This window comes from Pyxicephalus adspersus, chromosome 4 (genome assembly GCF_032062135.1).
Source record: "Pyxicephalus adspersus chromosome 4, UCB_Pads_2.0, whole genome shotgun sequence".
NCBI lineage: Eukaryota > Metazoa > Chordata > Amphibia > Anura > Pyxicephalidae > Pyxicephalus > Pyxicephalus adspersus.
In genome coordinates, this window is record NC_092861.1 from 53,392,434 (window position 1) to 53,412,916 (window position 20,483).

General features: G+C 36.4%; 1 protein-coding gene across 1 annotated transcript in view; it reads right to left on the reverse strand.

The window, feature by feature from the left end:
- Nucleotides 1–6,065: 6,065 nt before the first annotated feature.
- The window catches only part of DLG1 (discs large MAGUK scaffold protein 1), an 82,579-nt gene continuing 68,161 nt past the window's right edge, over nucleotides 6,066–20,483 (reverse strand). Inside the window, exons 19-26 of the mRNA XM_072410150.1 lie at nucleotides 18,949–19,045; nucleotides 16,933–16,974; nucleotides 12,596–12,646; nucleotides 11,565–11,666; nucleotides 11,165–11,337; nucleotides 10,969–11,078; nucleotides 9,493–9,584; nucleotides 6,066–7,718 (exon numbers count right to left, since the gene is read on the reverse strand). Coding sequence (XP_072266251.1) covers nucleotides 7,612–7,718; nucleotides 9,493–9,584; nucleotides 10,969–11,078; nucleotides 11,165–11,337; nucleotides 11,565–11,666; nucleotides 12,596–12,646; nucleotides 16,933–16,974; nucleotides 18,949–19,045 — 774 coding nt within the window. The 3' untranslated portion in view covers nucleotides 6,066–7,611. The remainder of the gene's footprint in view (nucleotides 7,719–9,492; nucleotides 9,585–10,968; nucleotides 11,079–11,164; nucleotides 11,338–11,564; nucleotides 11,667–12,595; nucleotides 12,647–16,932; nucleotides 16,975–18,948; nucleotides 19,046–20,483) is intronic.

Here is a 20,483-nt window from a genome sequence, read left to right on the forward strand (position 1 = left end):
AAATATGTCCAATATTTAATAAACTTAAAAATTTAAAAAAAAAAAAAATTAAACGAGTGCATAAAAATACTAAAACCTGTAATATATATATATATATATATATATATATATATATATATATAAAGATTTCTTTGTATTAGACTCAAAGAAAATACAAAGAAATCTTGTGTTGGACAATTAAACTGACAATTAACTTTGGCTGCAGCTTCAATAGCAATTCTCAGCCTCTTAATTAAAAAACTGTTTTGTCCTGTCATTTTCCGATATCATTTACCTTCATTAATTGCAAATAATCAAATTGCACATAAATTTTAGTAAGACAAACATTTTTTCACAGATCCAGCTGCAATAAGTATGAATTGTGGCATGATTCGCATGTTAATCCCTCCTACTTCTGCTTTGAAAACTCAAATACTCAATTTCTAAAATCATGAGAAACTTCAATAGTGACACTCTATTCCTCCGATTTATGCTAGGTTCTGATTTTTTCTGAATAGCACCCAATTAACTTGTGGTACTGTGCAGCACAATGCAAACTTATGCGTGTATTGCATTGAAGTGAATGAGTATTGAAGTGAGCAGCAGTGCATTAGCTTGCATTGTGCTGTGCGATATCACAAGTGCATTGGGTGCTATTCAGAACAAATTTGTGCATTTGGGTGCCATACAGAATTATTCTTTCCAGAACTTTACAAGTGCTGAAAATGCTAAATGCACGTTTTTTTGGTGCATTAGGGAACGCATTCAAATTTATAGGCTTCCTGCACGTTCAGAGTACTGGAACATAAATATGATGATAGAAGACTGGAGCCATAGCCTGTAAAACTGTCCAGTCCTGGGCAAACCTGTGCTGTGTAGGATTTTGATTTTTAGAATTACCAAGCAAAGCCTTGATGGTAGGAGACTGCATCATAAATCTACATTTTAAAACACTGTTCCTAAATTTACTTTTGTTTTTTTCCATTTTTGAATACACTTCTATACCTGTATCAAATACAATGTTCTAAAACACTATACATTTCAACAAGCACAGATGGCATCGACTAAAAAACAAAGAAGGCCGTATAACAGATTGTATTGTAGTTATAAAAAGCAGTGTAAACTTACTTTCATCCCTTCAATTCTTCAAAAACATCTTCAATCCTTCAATTCCTTAATTATCCACAAAAGGAACAGCTTTTTCTTCTCCACTGTGGACTATGGACTGAACACGTGAGGTAAGTGGGCACCAAGACATAACACCGCACACTCTCCCACTGCAGGCTCAGATCCTCCATGGGAGAGTGGGTGGGTTGTGTGCAGGGACACAGCATGCCCACTCCCACGAGCCGGGACACAAACGGGGGACCTGTTCCATGGTTCTGGGCAGTGCGCCCCCCCCAGCGGGTCCTTCTCCTGACCCTGCTCGGGGTGGCACTGGCCAGAGCCATGGACCACCAAAAGGGCCGGAGAAACAAGCTGATTGGGCCGTAGTTTGCCCATGCCTGGTTTAACCTTTTAGTCCTGTTAGAGAAAAAAAAAATCACAATGTTCCATAAAAAGAGCTTTTGAGATGGTGGTACTTTCCTTTGGAGCTATGAAGCCATGTTACTTCACTTCTGTGCCCAGATCTTTGAGCGTTTGGTTAAAAAAGTTGGAGATTTTAGGATCAAGTCACACATTTTTTTTACACAATTTTCTTTATTGGTATTATAGACCAATGTATAAAAATTTGTATCTATCTTTTTTATAACTAGTTGGTTTTATAGCTGATTTTGTAAAATTAGGCTTATAGTTGTTTATTTCTGTGTGCTTTATATCTTGTATGTACATATTATCTTGCTAAGTTATAGTGTATCACAACTTTAACAGGTAACTGTTTGTCTCAACATATTTTAAGGCAGTGTGGTGTCAGTTACTGTATAAAATCCTCATTGTGAGTTAATCACAAACAAAGCAAAAAAAAAACTTTATGGGGCCTAGAAATTAACTTCTGGAGCACGCTGTGCTTCGAAATGCAAAAAGAAAACACTGCATTAAAGAAGTACAAGAGGTTGCAGAAGAGCTCAGTCTCAACTGTGTTTGGCAAAAGATTTTTTCTGCAAGTCATGCGAACCACCCCTCCCCCCTATCAAGCCTCTGTCCTGCACACAAGCAGCAGGGAAGCCCATTCGTAAACCAGGAATGGTCCGTATGTGGGATGTCTATAACTCGGGGACTACCTGTACTTTGCCTCTTAAAGGGTCAGAACTAGATATGCTGGTTTTTGAAATTTAAGAAATTGTTGTCTCAAAAAACCACAAATAAGTTAGGGACAGCAGACTTTTTTCGGTGCAGAAAGTTCTGATGGAGAGGTCAGTAGAGTATAATGGGGCCAAATTCAGGGAGAGGTTTCTGAAAGTATGGTGGTAAGTAGGCAGTTATGCCCTCAGTTCATCCAGATTTTTCTGACACTAGAAGTACAGCCATGCTTTAAAATATTACCCATTCGAAAACCCTGAAAGCTCATGGGTGCTGTTCGTGGTAATTCTAGGTTACAACATTGGACTTATTTGCCCCCAAGAGTCACAAACGCCTTGACGGTATTCCCAAGTGTGGCTCGGGATGAATTTTATGTACCAAAAGCGTTAACCCCAAGCCACACTTGTGGTAGCATAAAAAAAATCCTACCTGCTCCCCACAATTCAGCGGCGTCCTCTAGCGAACCCCAGCCGGCTTCTGCATCACATCCTTAATGTGATGCGTGAAGCGTTGGTACGCTGGGGAGGTGTGGCCTGGCTGGAAATTTAAAAGCAGATTACAATCTAATCTGCTTTTAAATTTCCAGCCAGGCCACACCTCCCCAGCGTACCAACGCTTCACGCATCACATTAAGGATGATTGATCACAGTGATAGTTATAAAAAATAAATCCAAATATTAAATCCAAAAGTTTATTCTATTATTGTACTCTTGTTTGGACAAATTTAATATTTTTTAAAACATTTTAATAAAGTTTATAATTTTATTTATAAAATTATTTATAAATATTTATTATATTATAATTTATCATTTGTGATTTGTTTCAAACTTCATCATACCCTGGAGTTTTTCCTAAGAATTATGGGCCTAAAATATTAAACAAATTTCTATGCAAAACAATGTACATGTAAATTTTGACAAAAATACGCCAGGGGGGTTAATGTATTTAAGTTATTCTCTTAAAGAGGAAGTAAACTCAAACCTCACCCAAAACAAAAAATAGGGAGGTGTCTTCCATCGGATCCCTCGGTGTCCCAGCATCTGTCTTAGGGCCAGCGGGCCGGGCGCCACCATCTTTTCTTGTTCTTCCGGGTACTTCTTCCTACATCACTCAAAACAGGTGCGAATTCGAGTGACTAGATGAGTCACTTTGCATGTGTGAAATCTGCAATTTTTTTCCCTTTTCACGAAAAGGCTTCTTCTGCTCATGCATGAGCCTCCTTACATGCGTGATGTAGGTGTCCCAGAAAGCTTTGCATTCCCATTCATTCTCAATCGCCAATTTACCAGAGCAGGAGCCGCAGGAGTTCCGAAGCCACATGCGGCCTCTTGAGCCTCCGTGTTATGGCTCCCTTCCCTATTTACCGGGGCTGGCGTTAACACTTCTGCCGCCGGGGTAAACAGGGAACATTCCCTCTCCTACATATGCATTGCGGAGGAGAGGGATTTACCTTCATAGGGCGTTCCTGGTGGGGGGTGGAGTCATTGGAGCGGGACTCAAGAGAGAGTCCAGCCTAGTGTGCTCCTGCCTACCGCAGAAATGGCCTAGTGGCCGAAAAAGTTTGCTGACCTCTGGCCTAGACAATTGAAGATTAGGCGACAGTTCTGCAGCCTTTTTTTTTCAAAAAAAGGTGTTGCACTTAAAAAAAAAAAAAAAAAAAAAAACCCAGAATATTTACTTAACATTAAAGGGTTGAGTTTTGGTACATTTTAAAGGAGGTTGAAAAGTTTGCCCATCGGCAAGTTTTAGTCTTTGTTAAGAGCAGCCTTAACCAAGGTCAGGGATTTTACTCACAACTTTTTGTACTTCTCAAAAACTTTGAAAAGATTTTCAGCTGATAAAAATTGTCATTTGGCCCAAATTCCATTCCAAGGGTATTTACTAAAGTACTGAGCATATTGGTGGCAGAATTCTGACTAAAAGGTATAAAACTAATACAGTGTTAGGATGACTTGATTGTATGTATCAGTCAAAAGCTGCTTTGGAGGCCTAACTGTGCTAAAAACTGGAAAGCTTCCAGGGCTTTAATTGGATCATGAAGGTCAAACAGCCCGTCTAAAAAATTCTGATTCTTAAGCTTGATCTTTTCAACATATTATTGCAAATGGTTTCTTACCCTAGATAAAGTAAAGGCTCCCTAGAAAGGAAGCAAAGGAGTTGCACTTAAAACTGAAAGTCTTTCAAAAAAGCAATGAGATTTTATTAAATATATAAACTAACTTTTTTAATGGCAGGAGTTCCTAAAGGCTTACTACTACTAAGTGATGATCTCCTGTTCTGTAGTTTTAATAAAGCCTTGTGGAAGTTAAATCTGCAATAAGTTGTCAGGCCACCCTCCGATACTCAAACATGCAGGAGCATCCTTTTGAACCTATGGTTGCAATACCCTTTAGGTCTGTATATCTGAAATCTATCAGTTACTAAATGTAAGGTTATCTATTGAGTTTCCACCAAAAAAATCCTCTTTGTTCCACAAGTCCGAGGACATTATTGTATATATTTTACGTACAAGTCATAATCCTGGACATTAAAAAAGTCTTGCATTATACTAGCAAAGTGGATGAAACAAAGCTTTAAATGGGGCTTATGTGGCTAAGACCCCAAGTCCCCAAGGGAAACGTAATGCACATTCAGCAAGTGTGGTTTTGATGACAAGCTGAGTGTATGGGCCATTAGTAAGGCAGGTCTGTAAAGCAGCCACTTGGAATTCATCTGCTACATTGCATTTATTACCTAGCAGTTCTAGAAGCTGATTTAGTTGCTTTCAGTAGAGAAGTATTAGGCACTGCCTGACTCTGTTGATCTCCCTTTAATTTTCTTAGGTTTGCTGTTGAGGGATATAAAATAAAAGATCCAAGTTTGTTCATATCTGAAAGTTTCCTTCCATTTATGTCCCAAAAGCAGCACAAAGTTTGCTGCCATTTCTGAGCAGTCGTTTGTGTCTAGTGCAAGTTATTTTCTTTATAAATCACACTGCTAGATTTGTGTACAAGTATTTTTATAAAAAAATTAGGGTACAAACAAAGTTGAATCTTTTGGACCAGCCTGGAGATGGGAAAAATTTTATACAAAGCTATGGAGATTCTCCTCTATCCTTGGTAGGAAGTTGATATTATGGTCAGCCTCAGATTGATATAAAGGAGGTTAAGAGAATTAAAAAGTAGAGGGTCTTTTTTGGCATGCAATTAGTGTTTAGCTTTGTTTTTTTTTTTTTTTACAAAATTTGAGAGTTATCAACATAAAATGTACCCTTGAAGAGTAACTTACCCTTTTTACCAGTATATCTACAGAGACACACTGAAGCGCTTGTTTAAAAGGATCAGTAACGTTTTATTTTCAATATTAGACTGGATCAATTCCTAGCAAATCTCTTATGCGTGACATGAAGACAGGTACAGAATTTCACAATGTAATGACAAAAATTTTGAGATAGCATACCAACCTGGCAACCAGTAAAATGTAAACTTTACTGACTGGCTTCACTTAACCAGTCCTATAACCTAACACGTTCTATGCACAATAAGGTTTCCAGATTCATTGGCCTAACTTTTGGGAGGAGTTTAAGACTTGGTATTGGCTAGCTCCTTAAAAAACAGCCAAAATGATCAACAATGGGGTTGGTATGAAAAGAATTTATTTTCACTGGTCATATAACTTGTGTTTTAGAAATGCATTATCAAAAAAACAATGAATTCCAACAAATGCAATGTTCGATAGGAAATAGAGCTGTTAGAAAGAACATTAACACCTAACTGGTGAGAAAAGTCCTATATTACATCAAAGGAGTAGTTTGAGGAAAAAAGCCAATATTAAAGATTTGAATAAAATTATGACACATTCCACACTTGTACATTGTTAAATATTTTTTTATTTGCTGTTCTCCTCTTTCTGACAAATGGAATGAATAATGCTGATTGTTCATAACAAACTAATGCTCATTTGGTAGAGGTTTAAAATGACACAGTAAGGAGGATATAATTTTCATTAACAATTCAAAAAAAATTAAACAAGTACCAAGCATAAAAGGCTGAGTAGACTTCAACAACCCTCCCCATCCCCATCCCAAAGGCTTCTTTTAAACTGATGTAGCTAAAAAAAACAGATTCTTGTGGATATGGTACATGCAAGTCTGGAGTGAAAATGCACAAGAAAAAAAATCAGGACCACTGTAGCTTAAATATCACACAGGGTTAAAACATGCACATTACATAAAAATAAAACACAGAGGATTCTTCAGAAGAGAGGAGAACACGCCTAGATCTTAATTTTGTGGCTAACCTTCCTTATTCCAGCATTAACACAGCCATTAGTGTTTTGTTCATATTTCATGGAAGGAAGATATAATAAATTCCATTCATCTTCCAAAAAAAAAAAAAAAAGAAAAAAAAAGGTGATAAGAGAAAAAAATATATTTTATATTTATATATGTGCATGTGCAAGAAAAGTACTCCCATAGTTAGAATTTAAAGAAAGTTTAATATATATTTTATTATAACAAAATAGGCAGTTACTGTGGGTAAAATATTAAAATCTGTCTACTAAGAATACACATACAGCATTAAGTCTATGAATCCAATTCTCCACATGAAATGTAGGGATGTGTTCCTCCTGTAGTGTCTATTTACATTAGAAAGGCTATGTTAATGACCTGAAGATTCAACTCTTTCACAAGGTGAACCATATCAAAAATTTGTCATCCATTTTAAATTGTGTTATATGCATATGATTAACAAGTTTAAAAGTCATTCCTATAAAGAATGCTGGAGTACAATATATCAAGACAAACAAAAATAGATCTTTTGACAAATGATTGAAAATAACCTTTCCATTGCCCGAAGGTGCTTTAAAGCAGATTGCAGAACCAAAAATGTTATGCAATGCAGCTGCAACCAGGCAACAGTATGCTAAGAGAAACTCTGCCTATGTAAAGAACCGGATCAAGTCAAAACAGTAGAGAATAGAGAATTAAATGCATAGGCCAATCCATGCTTTTAAAAGCGAATTGTGCAAAGATGCTCACAATATTGTTAAGACCACTTATTTCATGTAATTTTTTTCTTTTTTGAAAATTGTCTATAAAGCTTTTTTTTTTCCTTAAAATGTATTTGTAACTTTCCCTTAAACATTAAGGAATTTTGCCACTTATTTTCTAACCTTACAATAACTGCTCCAGCCATTCCACCTTCTTTAAAAACAGAAGAAAATATTTTAAGAAATCAAAATTGACAGTATTAAAATTAAATAAAATATACCATGTAAAAAGTGGATGGAAGGGCAGCAAATAAGTGGCAAGAACAGTCCCATAAAAATGGGGCCTGCTCCTATGGGAGAAGGTACAGGATGCTGTAAATGGGCAGTGATAGGGGCTCCAAACATTGTTCTCTTCATGTTTCATAACTTTTCTTTAGCAGGAATCCAGATGAAAGAGCCAGACTGTTCTTCTATGATTTGTTTTACTTGATTGTAAATTTCCTCCAAAGTGTCACCCTGCACAATTGCTAAAGGGGGGAAAAAAAAATAAAGGAGTTTTATCATTCCAATTTATTTATTTGTTTATTATGGTGCAGCGTTTATATTTATCAGATAATTACTCTTCCACATCTGAAAAACAGGTTGGAACTCGAGTCCATGTCACGCCAGTCCGACTTAAGTCACCTAATGAATGACTTGCAACTCGAATGGTGACTTGCTTTTTCTGCTGACAGCTGAAGGGAGAAGGAAGGAAGCCAGGGGCTTTTGTTACACAGCCCCCCCCCCCCTTCAGCTGTCTGAGAAGAAATCTTAGAATGCAAGAAAGGTGGGGAGGAGGCAGTGAGTTTTTTGTAACATTACACCTCCTTCCTCCCCACCTTTCTTGCATCCTAAGTTTTCTCCTCCGACAGCTAATGGGGGGGGGAGCCCGTGTTACAAAAGCCTTACTGCCTTCCTCCCTTCAGCTGTCAGCAGGGAAATCTGTAGACTTAGAGCTCTGATCCTATTCTTCAGCAAAGGATCGCATTCTGTTTCTATATGGGGATAAAATAAATGACTTGACTTGGGACTCCACTTGGAAGAATTCTTGGTGACTTGAGACTTAACTTGGGACTCGACTTGGACTTGAAGGGTGACGACAGTCCAATCTCTGCTGAAAAACCTACTTAAAGCCTCCCAATGGGAACCCTAAACCTCAAATGAAATATACAGTATACTATCAAGGTGGTAGATGTTGTCCTTGTAATTCTAAAAGTGTAAATACCATTGCATCAAAATTATGACATAGAAATTTGCCACACCTATCTGCAAAGTGCCAATTTATAGTCTTTTTCCCTTAAAGCATTTTGGCAAAACAGCAAGATGTATTTTCTGTAGTGGACTGGATACTTTGTAGCATATGTAATACTGCCATGGGGAAAGCCAACATAAGGCAAATGTTTAGGCAGCGGCCCATTGCAAGTATTTTCTGCAAGGTGGCAAAATTTCTTTTACTTTTTTGCAAATCAAACCAACTGCTGATTTTCTACATTTTTTTTAAAATAAAGTGCAAATGACAGCATACACTGTCGACTGCAGCATTCGTGTTTTTACTTCCTGGAAATAAAAATTTGATCATCATGCCTCATCCAACATTGAAATTCTTGGTGCCACAGGGAAATATCAGTAAAGCTTGGCACTGACATGCCAAGGAAGCATTTTTGTTCTTATGCAAATAACAACCTTTGTCACATCCAAACTGCTAAAAAGAAAGGACTACTACAGCAGAAAGCCAAGTGTTAAAGAGATTATTAACTTAAAATGGAGGAGTATAGAAAATAAATGAATCCACGTAAATCTTATTTTCACTGGAGCAGATTTTCATGCTGAAAAATGTTCTACATGAAAAATGCCTTGTTGGGAACTGTAGACTATGCCAAAGTCTACAGTACAGTATAAATATATAAATAAAAATGTATATTAGAAATAAAGTCTGTACATTATATAGGCCATTCCTTTCAATGGTGACATTTAGCATGCAGTGTTTTTCTTCTCTGCATGGTTTAGGAAGATTGATATTGAGGATGAGTACTATTCAGGTTACCTGGCCACACTGTGCTTACATGACCAGCTTATTATTTCTAAAACTTAAAAGTTGATAGAGCAGAATTTGCAGCATTGCAACGGCGTATTCTAAACATTTAGTCATCATTTGAGAAAGCATACAATATACACAAGATATCAATATTCACATTATTTAACAAATTATAAACAAAGTATTTTTACAGTAGACTTAAAAGACATTCATAACAAATGGCAAACCTGTAAAATGCTCGGTGAACTCTTGCTCCAGTTTTATAGCTCGTTCAAATGTTTTCCGTGCTTGATCCTCTGTAAGACGTTTATTCATCTCCCTGTCCAAGTGCACAAACATCTTTTAATCAGTAACAAAGAGCTCTATAAACATGACCAACTCTACCAAAGATTATTCAAGTTTTTACAGGATAAAATATGTGATATTACCAATTTCTTAAATTTGAACCAAAAACAAATTATAGTCTTTTGAGAGATAAACCTTTACATAAATGACAGATTTGATAGTAGCTTTAAGTGTTAAGCCATAAATGAATTTTAATAAAAACTATACATTTTTGTTTGCACTTTTTTCTCCATTTCCAAAATGTTCTATTATGTGTGTTTGTGTGCCAAGGTGGGTTGCATTCCACTGTAGAATGCTCTTTGCTTTCAGGCTGCACAGCATCTTGTGGGTGTGATGTCTTTTCCGCCTACACACATGGAACCTGTTTGTTTTGGCTGGGCTTCCGTTTCCTAATCTGCCAGTTTTGTCTGTGCTGACCAATCATCTACCCTGCGAGGGGACACAAGGGCCCTCTGCAGTGAAAAGGATATACATTCCCCCTTCCCCCTTAATTTTTTTCAGTAGTACTTTTGGAAGTTTTTTTCTGAATTGAGTGCGGTTGACTTTTGAATAGAATTCTAATATTGTGTTTTACAGGACTTCTCCCCCACTTAGGTGTATCTGTTTTTATCTTTAGGATGAACTGTTGTTATATCACAGTTTATATTGTAAACGTCCATGCCCACAATACAGATTGGTGGGTAATTATACAAGGACACCAGTATTATATTACTAGTAATTATACTATGGGCACAGTATAGTAACCACAGTAATTATATTGTGGGTACTGTATTGTGTAATCTTTTCAGTGTCAGTCACATAATCCTGAGCAGTTTGGTTGCATGATAGTCCGTTTTTACATCTTATTCAGGTGTTTTACGTAGTATTTTAATGCAATTTATTAGATTATTTTATAAGTGAAACTGTTCTACGACCTGAATTGAAAGATGATCTTTATCACACCAAGTTTTGCATTAGGGTGCTTTATGATTTGTACAAATCAAAGTTAAAAATTGGTAACACTTCCATAATAATGGATACTGATGTTTAAAAGTATACAAAAAAAAATCTCAAATAGTTCTACATAATATCAAAATACTGTGTCTGCAACACATACTTTACAATTTTTAAGCTTTATAGAGGATCTGGTACAGACATGTCCTGTTACCAATATACTGCCACCTCTGGCTGCACGACCAGCGGGAGGCTTAGTATCAGATATACCATTCTAGAAGATTTTGTTATTAATAATTCCCCTTTAAATGCATAGGACCTGAACATTGTTATAATTGATTGGCAAAGTATACACATCACGAACATACCACCTATAGTTTATTTTGCAAATTCTGAAAATGGTAACCAGTTACCTCAATACTTACATTATATTTTCTACTGATTTGGGCTTAATGAAAATGGAAATTGGGTATAGCTGTGCTAGCTGTAATCTTTTAATTGCATTTCCAGAAACATCAAGTATACAGTGCTTTCCCTGAAATGAGAAAAGTAAAGGGTCCAGTAAGAAATCTAGAAGATCACAACACACCTCCAATAAGTTATGTAATGACAAAATCTTACCCTTTCTGCCACTTCTCGCACGGATTGAACACTAGTTCCATAAAGGTGATTATTGTATTGACCTGCCTCAATGAATTTGTGGTCTTGAATATCCTTTTCCATCTGCTCTCTGGAAGTGACAAAGTGATAATCTCTTCGATCAACTTCATATTCACGTTTTGGTCGAGTTGTATCTGAAATAAAATAACAAAAGAAAAAAATAGTTTACACAGGAAAACCATAGCAACTTACTATATTTTGCAATACATGAAAGTGCAAATTCTGTTTAAGATGTTGGAACTGGACAGACTCATAATTCATTACAAGTTTACTTTTGTAAAAATCAATTTCTACCATGTTTCGTGTGAAAAACAAAAAATATAAAAAACAAATATGCAGTTCTTGAACAAATAGTACTTACGAGGAACACAAGACCCAAACTTTTCAGGAAATTCAGAGATCAAATCATCATTAATTCTGTCCTTCATTGGCCCTAATATAATTACTGGTCGAGAATAATTTACTGGAAAAAAAAAATAGAAGGTAAGAATCCTGGGTGAAAAAGGTACTGGCTTTCCAGGTCCTATTCAAATTCAAATCCTTTTTGACATTTGTACTTAGGGATACACAGGGATAAAAATATCAATGTATACAAAATCCACAGAACAACACTTATTAAAAAAAAATTATAGGACATACATATTTGGGAAAACAATGTGCAATTTTAATTCTTTAAAAACAAATTTATGTCTCTCACTCCAATGAGATCTTAGAATTTTAAGAACATGTATAAATGATTTAATGAACAGCGCTGCATAATATGTTGGCGCTACATTAACCCTGTTTAATAATAATAAAATGATATAGGAATTTATGTGTAAATAGTAAAATGTTTGAAGTGTTGACAGCTTACACTCAGAATAATCTATTCAAGGACTATGAATTTTATGTGCCCATATTGAGTTCTATCAATCACTATTTCTTTTTAGCACAGAAATGTCACTGGTACATAAAATGTAAAAAGCAAAGTAAGGTTAGGACTATTTATTATATTGGTGCTATTCATTCAACAACATTATTAATAAAATGTATTTGTAAATCACTAATATATTATGTAGCACTGTACAATAAAATAAGGATTGCAAATGATGGACAGCAATGGCACAGGAGGTGGAGAGGACCAGAGCAGAACACTAATAATACAACTGTTGTCACTTTAATACTACATAGGAATACTTCTATTAGCATTATTATTAAAGTAGGTTTATGAAAATACATTTTTCCAGAACATAGTTACAAGTCCTATTGATGGTAAAAAAACAAACAAACAAACAAAAAAAAAACGCCCACCTGTATGTTGCAAGATGCTGGAAACAACCAGCTTAAGACAAATTTCAAGGAAAATAAAGGGGGGAAGGTGACAACCAGAAAAACAGTAAATTTTTCACAAACCTTCCTGTTGACTGACTGGTTCATATGATAAAACATATTCTTCTTGACCACCTGCCAAAAAATATATACAAGTAAGGAGAGAAATCTTGCAAAATATATTCCTATGTTATTTAATCTAGTAGGAGGAGAAAGGCTAGTAAACCCAATTTCATAACAGAAATAACTAAAGATATTTCATCATCTACACATTTCAAATTTATCATACAGATTTATATTTCTTTAGTTGTTTTGTTGTTTTTTAATAGTACCATCCATATTGTTTCCAGCAGCTTGACAGCCCAAATTGGGCTCTTTGCTGCCTATTTTTCCACAATTACCATGTGAACACAGAACATGCAGACTGAGTCCAGGCTGAGATATGAAATTTGAAAACACTTGGCAAATTATTAATCTTTCAAAAAAAAAAAAAAATTCTGATACCACTGAAATTCTGCTCTGCTGCTGCCGTTGTTACTTCCAAATAAAAATGCCTTTTCAAATAAATTTTCAGGCTTGGTAGCAGGAAATGAATCAGAGCAAAATCCGATGCGTAGATAAGACAGCAGAGGTTGGAACGCGAGTCGCGGGACATGGACTCGAGTCCGACTTGGAACTCAACTCTGGGTTTTCCCCAGTGACTTGCAACTCGAAGCCTGACTTGCTTTCTCTGATGGCAGGTAGTAAGGCAGTGCGGCTTCTGTTATACAGCCACCCCCCACCCCCACCCTTTTCAGCTGCCAGAGGAGAGAACTTAGAATGCAAGAAAGGTGGGGAGGAAGGCAGTGAGTTTTCTGTAACATAACGCCGCCTTCCTCCCCGCTTTTCTTGCATTCCAAGTTTTCTCCTCTGACAGCTGAAGGGGGAGGGTGGGGTGTCTGTGTAACAAAAGCCTCACTGCCTTCTCCCCTTCAGCTGTCAGCCGAGAAATCCGTGGACTTAGAATGCAATCCTGTGCTCAAGAACAGGATCAGGGCTCTGTTTCTTTATAGGGACAAAAATAGGGATAAATGAAGTGACTTGACTTGGGACTCGACTTGGAAGAATTCTTGGTGACTTGACTTGGTGTCAATGACTTGGGACTTGACCTGGACGGCAGGTAGCATTTTTTTTTTATGTTACCCCGAGTGTGGCTTGGAGTTACCGCTTTTGGTATATAAAATTCACCTCAATCCCTTTCATAGGCTTGGGGCTTTCCTGCATAACAAACAGGGTAGCAAGTGTGTATGTTCCTTCTCCCATCCATAAAAGGTCCTCTGGAATCTAACTGGTTCAACCCTGGTCTGCCCCCAGTGGTGGCAAGTCCTTGACAGCCTTCTTGCTAAATCAGTTCACTGCAATGACCACCTGAGCAGAGAGCCTGGCAATCTACATTTGGCGCTGGATGTAAAACCGCTAGCATTGGTTTGAGCATCAAGGGATCTTTTATTTAGACATCACTGGACCTCACAAGGGTATTAGCTTAGACCCCCACAGCACAGAAGTTACGTTGTCGGATGAGACACTCACCACCACTAGGGGCGGGCGTTAGCATTTTGCCAACAGTGGGTTACATGCTTTTTGGTGTCTATCAAAGAATTATGAAAAGTTGTACTTGGTTACCTGTTTTTGAAAGCAGTTTTGAAAAACCCTTGAAAAAAAAAAACTAATCTACGAATAGCCTCATAGGATGACTTCAAGAAAAAATCTACCCACCACATAAGACTGATACCCTACATCATCTTATGTCTGTATAAAAAAAAAATTTTTTTTTAAATTTAAAATGCAGAAGAATAGTTCTATTTTTCTAAGTTTTATTTTAATGGGGAGAAAAATAAATCAGTGAATAATTTAGCCTATTTTGCCTATTCAACTAAATGTGAGCGTTCTAAAACTCATTTCAGAAGATATTTCAGTACTATCACCTAAGGATCCCAGATGGGCAGTAAGCCTGCTATAAGATTGGGAAGTAAACTTGAGCTCACACGGATCACTTATAGCTGCAGGGAGCAATTAGCTATGGGACTACAAGGGGCTGCTCACGTAAGCTGAAACAAAAAAATTGTGCTGTAAAAGTTGCAGAAGCATTTTTTTCTGCATAGGTAATAAGTTCCAGGTCATTTTTCAGGGTAGTACCAGGTTTTAAGGCTTTTTTTGGAAAGGTTTCTTGCTTTTACAACTTACTAACAATAACCTATTTCACACTTCAAATAAGAAAAATGGAGGCCATCATTGCTGACCTCTCCCCATAAAATTGTCTGTTTGCAATGCAAACACACATCTGTCTGTCTATTATTCAAAGCCATGTGATGTGTAAAACACAAAGCTTGTCATTCCACATTTCCACCTGTCCAGGGATGCCTAGCCCTGGCCTAGAGGGAAAGAGGAAAACTAGTTTACAAACATCTAACTCTTAGTTGAAGTTTTAAAGTTTAATATGGTCACTCCTGTGGAAGGAGAGAGAGAGGAGGGAGGGAAGGAGAGAGAGAGGAGGGAGGGAAGGAGAGAGAGAGAGGAGAGAGAGGAGAGAGGGAAGGAGAGAGAGAGAGGAGAGAGGGAAGGAGAGAGAGAGAGGAGAGAGAGGAGGACTATCACCATAGTTCTATCAACAAAATTGATTGAATTTTAACAAAACGGACAAACTGTAGATGTTATCACAAAATAAGCAGTGCATCACAAACAGACACCTGTAGCAAATGTACAAAAGCTAGGCATGCAATTATATTAAAATCCTGGTTATGTTTTTTTTATTTTTTATTTTGAAGGAGTAGATCAAAACAGATTAAACCAATACATGATGAGTAAGATTACAGACTTAAAGACCTGGAAGGGGCTTCCATCTTTGCACTCTGTCCAATGACAATAAGGTTTGCCTTAAGATACACAAGTTAATCAGTTATCCGTTCAGCCTTAAATGGCAAACTTCTCCAGTCTAAAAGGTTTATACAATAAACTAAAAAAGCAAGTATGCAGCATGGTATCTGCACACTACACTACTTTCCTATGTAAGCACCAGAGAAGTTATGAATTCCCATTGGGTCTATCCTCATTACTATGTCATCCTAGTTTTCTGAATATTACCAAAGAGTGAAAAATTGTCACATTAAACAAAATCACTGTAAAACTTTGAAACACAAATCTAATTGGCAGACTGTTGCCCCATAATAACTCCTGAAAAACTAGCCAGAAAATATAATACTTTTGGGTGACCTAACAAGGCAACAAACCCACCCAATCTGTTACCAAAACATTTTTCTTCTATTGGAGAAGCATATTGCTTCTCCAACATAAGAGTAACGCTAAGCGTGACCCTAACCTAAATGCAGCAACAACTTTATGCTGAATGTGTCCGGTGTTTAAGTCAAAGTTGGACCCCTTTAGGCAAGATACTCTTCTCTTCATGTTAACAACAGAAGAGGCAGTCTTGGGTCCATTTACCTTTAAGTATATTTTAAGATTTTTTTATGTGGTGCTGGCAACACAGGAATATAAGCAAAATTATGACCAATATAGTCAATTGTTTTCATCTGACGAGTTAGTTGTCAGCACCTTAATGGAAATGACCCACATGGTAGCTGGATCACTTCTTTACTGCGGTAAAAGCGACATATTTGGCATCAATTTACTCTAGACAAGCTCATTTTTCATATTTATTAAAAATTAGGCGTGTGCAAAAAATGCTATATATATATATATATATAAAGAAAAATGAATGCATACATATATACACACAGCACATAGCCCATCCAAAATGAAACATGCAGTCTGATATGATGCAAGTCAAATTACTCATGCACATAAACATTCAGGCAGATTTATACTTTCCAAACCTCAACACAAGCTGTCAAATGTAAGCCAATTTGCAAAACTGTTCCAAAAATAACCTGCTGAAATTACACTTTCAGAGTGTAGCGTACATAATTTCTGTTGGTGTACGTTTAACAGGAACAGCATTTTGAGGTTTCAAAGTTTTTCATTATGGAATAAAAAAAAATATTAGTAAAATAGACCTTGTGAACATCCATACTCATCTGTAATCAAGATTACTTTCAAGTTAGCAATAAAAAAAATAAATAAATAAAAATAAGGACAATTCCAATAAATACAGTTATATCATTTTTCACCACACAATTACACATTAGGAATAGCAGATACATACTATCATTTCAGATTCCTAATTGTGTTACTACAGAAAAATATCAAGCATTCAGTAATTAAATAGAACTGTAAAGGAAATAAAACTGCTAGGATACAAACAAAAATTTCCACATTCATCTTGGTGCTTTTGTTATGATAAGACAGGACTGGGAAAATGAAGAAAGAACAGTGTGATGAGACAGAATCAGGCTTTGGCAAGAAAGCAAGGAGCATAAGACACTTACGGTAACTACTTTCGCTATCACTGGCATTAGAGGTTACATGTTCTGAAATGCAACACAATGGGGGAAAAAATGAAGGACAAAAACATTAGATGGGGACAAAAATATTAATGCAACACAAAATAAAGTTACATAATTTAAATGACAAGGAAAATGGATGAGAACACCACATAAACTAACTAAAAAATTATGTACTCGGGAATTATTACAAAAGCCATATAATGCAATAGTACAAATTATTGCATAGTACAATGTAAACCTTATTGCACAGTAATCTATAAATCATTATGTAAGCCCAGAAAGGTAAGCATTTCTCTAATAGATAGGAGTTGGCTAGTAAAACATACCTATTCACAAGCCACAGCCTCATTGTTAAACACCATCCTAATATATAAGTAGAGTGTCCCTTCAAGGCGAGTTTAAATGTATTTTTTAATAACTACACTAAGCAGCAACAGGTGTCTAAAATGACTAATTTATTGCTCAGTTCCCAGGACAACTACTAGAGCCGACAAACACAAACATTTCTAGGTGGTTATATTAAAAGGACTATTTGCACTGTACAGATATTAGAGACAGATCACATGATTAATTCTTAGGGTTCTACTTTGAAATGGGTTGTAGTTTTTCTAGATGAAAAAGAAAAGTCATTTCAGTAAGCTTTTATAAAATTGTAACGTGTCTAGCAGAATGCAAAGATCATTTTTATGTGCCATTTATTGGGCCATTCATGTCTGTTCAAAACAACTATCAATAAACAAGTGCAAGCAGATGATACCATGAACAAAAGCAAACATATGAGAGTTTTGAACATGTTTCCTGATTTCCTTGGAATACATAATAGGTTGTGGGACCTAAAATGGCAACACTGGATAACTTACACTTTGCCGCAATGGTATGCTTTAGGTAAATGTGGTTTGCCATGAATAATCAACAATCATTAATGGGATTTGCAGGTGCTCCACACAGAATTCAATTCATTTTTTGCTGCCATGTCTTTTTAGTGACCTTGCAAATGTACATTAGTAGTGATATTCCATGTGCAGCTTAAAGGGGAAGAAAATTAACTGGACCATGCAAAGTGATTATTGACTCATTTTAAGGTTAACCTGTCTGGATAGACAAATGTTAACTGCCAATGCCATCTTGCTTTTCATTTTATCAACTGCTAGGACCCTACTAAGTCACTGACCGCAATGAGTATGTGAAAACCCAGCCATCACCAAGTAATCCTGGAGCTTGTCGATTTAAGTCAGCAATGGCAGTTTCCATATTTCAGAAACTCATTGTCAATAGGCCAACATGTCAACAATTGAATATAATTTTTGCTGACCACGATCAGACAAAAAATGGTCATTGCACCTGACTGACTACACCAGATTTCATTTTACCCTTTAGCATGGCTGCAATTATTTTTCCCCTACATGATGCACATCTATTAATGACTGATAACTGCTTCAAATTTGTGTTTTTACTTAACGATGATGCAAGAATCCCCATCTATGGAGAGAAAAATCAATAATATAAAACTGGTAATTGAGGTGGTGTGTTATTCTGTCACTTACTCAGGCCTTTTGATCCCATGTCGTCAGGGATCTCCTGTAGTCCCAGAGAGCAAGCAAAAACAAAGAAATAATCACAGAGAAAACACTTGTCAGTAAAATATCCATAAACGGCGCCACGGGAAAAGGCATTTCCAAGCACAGGAAGAGGCTCAAAATATTTTGAGGACATAAGCCAATAGGTAGAACTACACATTCCTGGCTGCAGAATGTGAACCATTAAAAAAAATTCCTTAACTATATGATTTGTCTCGTGTTAGCAGTTACTGTCTTTCAAGGCCATGTAGCCATTACATTCCAGCTCAACATTTTCTGCAAGCCCTATATATTGCTAAATGAAAAATGTACCCTGACAAATTTAAAACCAGTTACTGTTCTTGAAAATGCCTTATTTGTAACACCCTACTGCAAACTAGCAGACCTCTCTAAAGCTTGCCATTATTTTCCACATACTTACGGTCAACATCACTGGTTTCCATCTCACTCTGGTCCTTGTTCTTGTAGAATGGGAATTTTCGGGAAAAGAGGTTCTTTTTACGCTTGTCATTGAATGACTGCTGAAGAAGAAAAGGAAGGGGCAAAACAAAGGATGTCTAATGTCCATGTGTAAAAACGTGCCCCGCCCTAGCAGAACCGTGAAAGCTGATCAGAGATTCCACAACATGCAGCCTAAAATGGATGGGATTCCAAGAGCAAAAACTGAATTCAACAATCTGTAATGCTGGGTATTGATGCATTTGTTTTTGCCATTTGATTGTGCATTAGCGATCTAAGAGAGGAATGTAAACTATATTGTCTTGTTATACGGGAATTCTTACACATTGGATTCCTTAATTCCACATTTAATAAAACCTACTATCAACATTATAAAGGTTTAAGATCTCCATGGTTACTGTACATTAGATGCAAACAGATTTCATGTATATATAAATCTTGTGGATAAATAAACCTAAAAAACCTTTTGGAAAGCTAGTGATCATTTTTTGGCCTTTGTGTGGATAAATAATCAAAAGTGACAGCTCATACAGAGCCATGAATGAACAAGCATAAAAAGCAAATAAATCTGGCTTTTTGTCTAAGATTGTTTTTGTAAATTCAATTCCAAGGTGGGTGATCTGTCCTGGGCTCACCAGTGATCACCACCAGTCATGTTACAATTGTTACAAATAAAGAGTGTAAATTATACTATTCTTGGGGTATTTTGTTTGGTCATAACAACAACTATGGTTTTACACAAGCAGCTGTGTTTATGCCACATATTTGGGCAGGACAAAACAAAACTGCTTTGTCATTTTACTGCTATGGTGTCACCGTAATTTCTTCAACTTTGTGCTCAACTCTATTCATAAAAAAAGTAAAATAATACTATTTAGACCACCTGGTAATTCCTCAAAGGAAAAGCTAGCAATCTACCAATACTATGACTGCTATAATTAACTTCCACAACAGTACCCATTAGGGGAAAGACCGTTAGAATAAATTTAAATGTATATTTAGCGTTTTGCAATAAAATATTGACATCTAGGCTGGGTCTACATGGACGTTTTTTAAAAACACATGTAAATGTTCCTATTGCGTTTATATGCATTTTTATGCACTATTAGCTTTTTAAAGCTTGCCTTTAAAATGCTGGAAAACGCATATGCCGCATTTTCCTGCGTTTTTAACTAATTTGCAAAATAAGTGCTCAAAACTGCGGGAACCCAAAGGAAAAGGTCCCATTAAAGTCAAGGGAAGCGTTAAGCCGCGTTTTCCAGCGTTTTAATTTTTTGCAAGCAACGTTTAAGATAAATGTCATAATCGTGTCTCAAGGAAATGTCCTGGTGTAGAATAACCCATTGTAATGCATGAGGATTTCACACAAGGGCTTTAAAAGCCTCAAGTTAAACGCTGGGGAAACAGCCCGTGTAGACTAAGCCTTAGGCTGACCTCCAGGGATTCCTCATTATGAGGTTGCTTGCAGGATTTTGTGTTGTATACAGCTGTGAATAA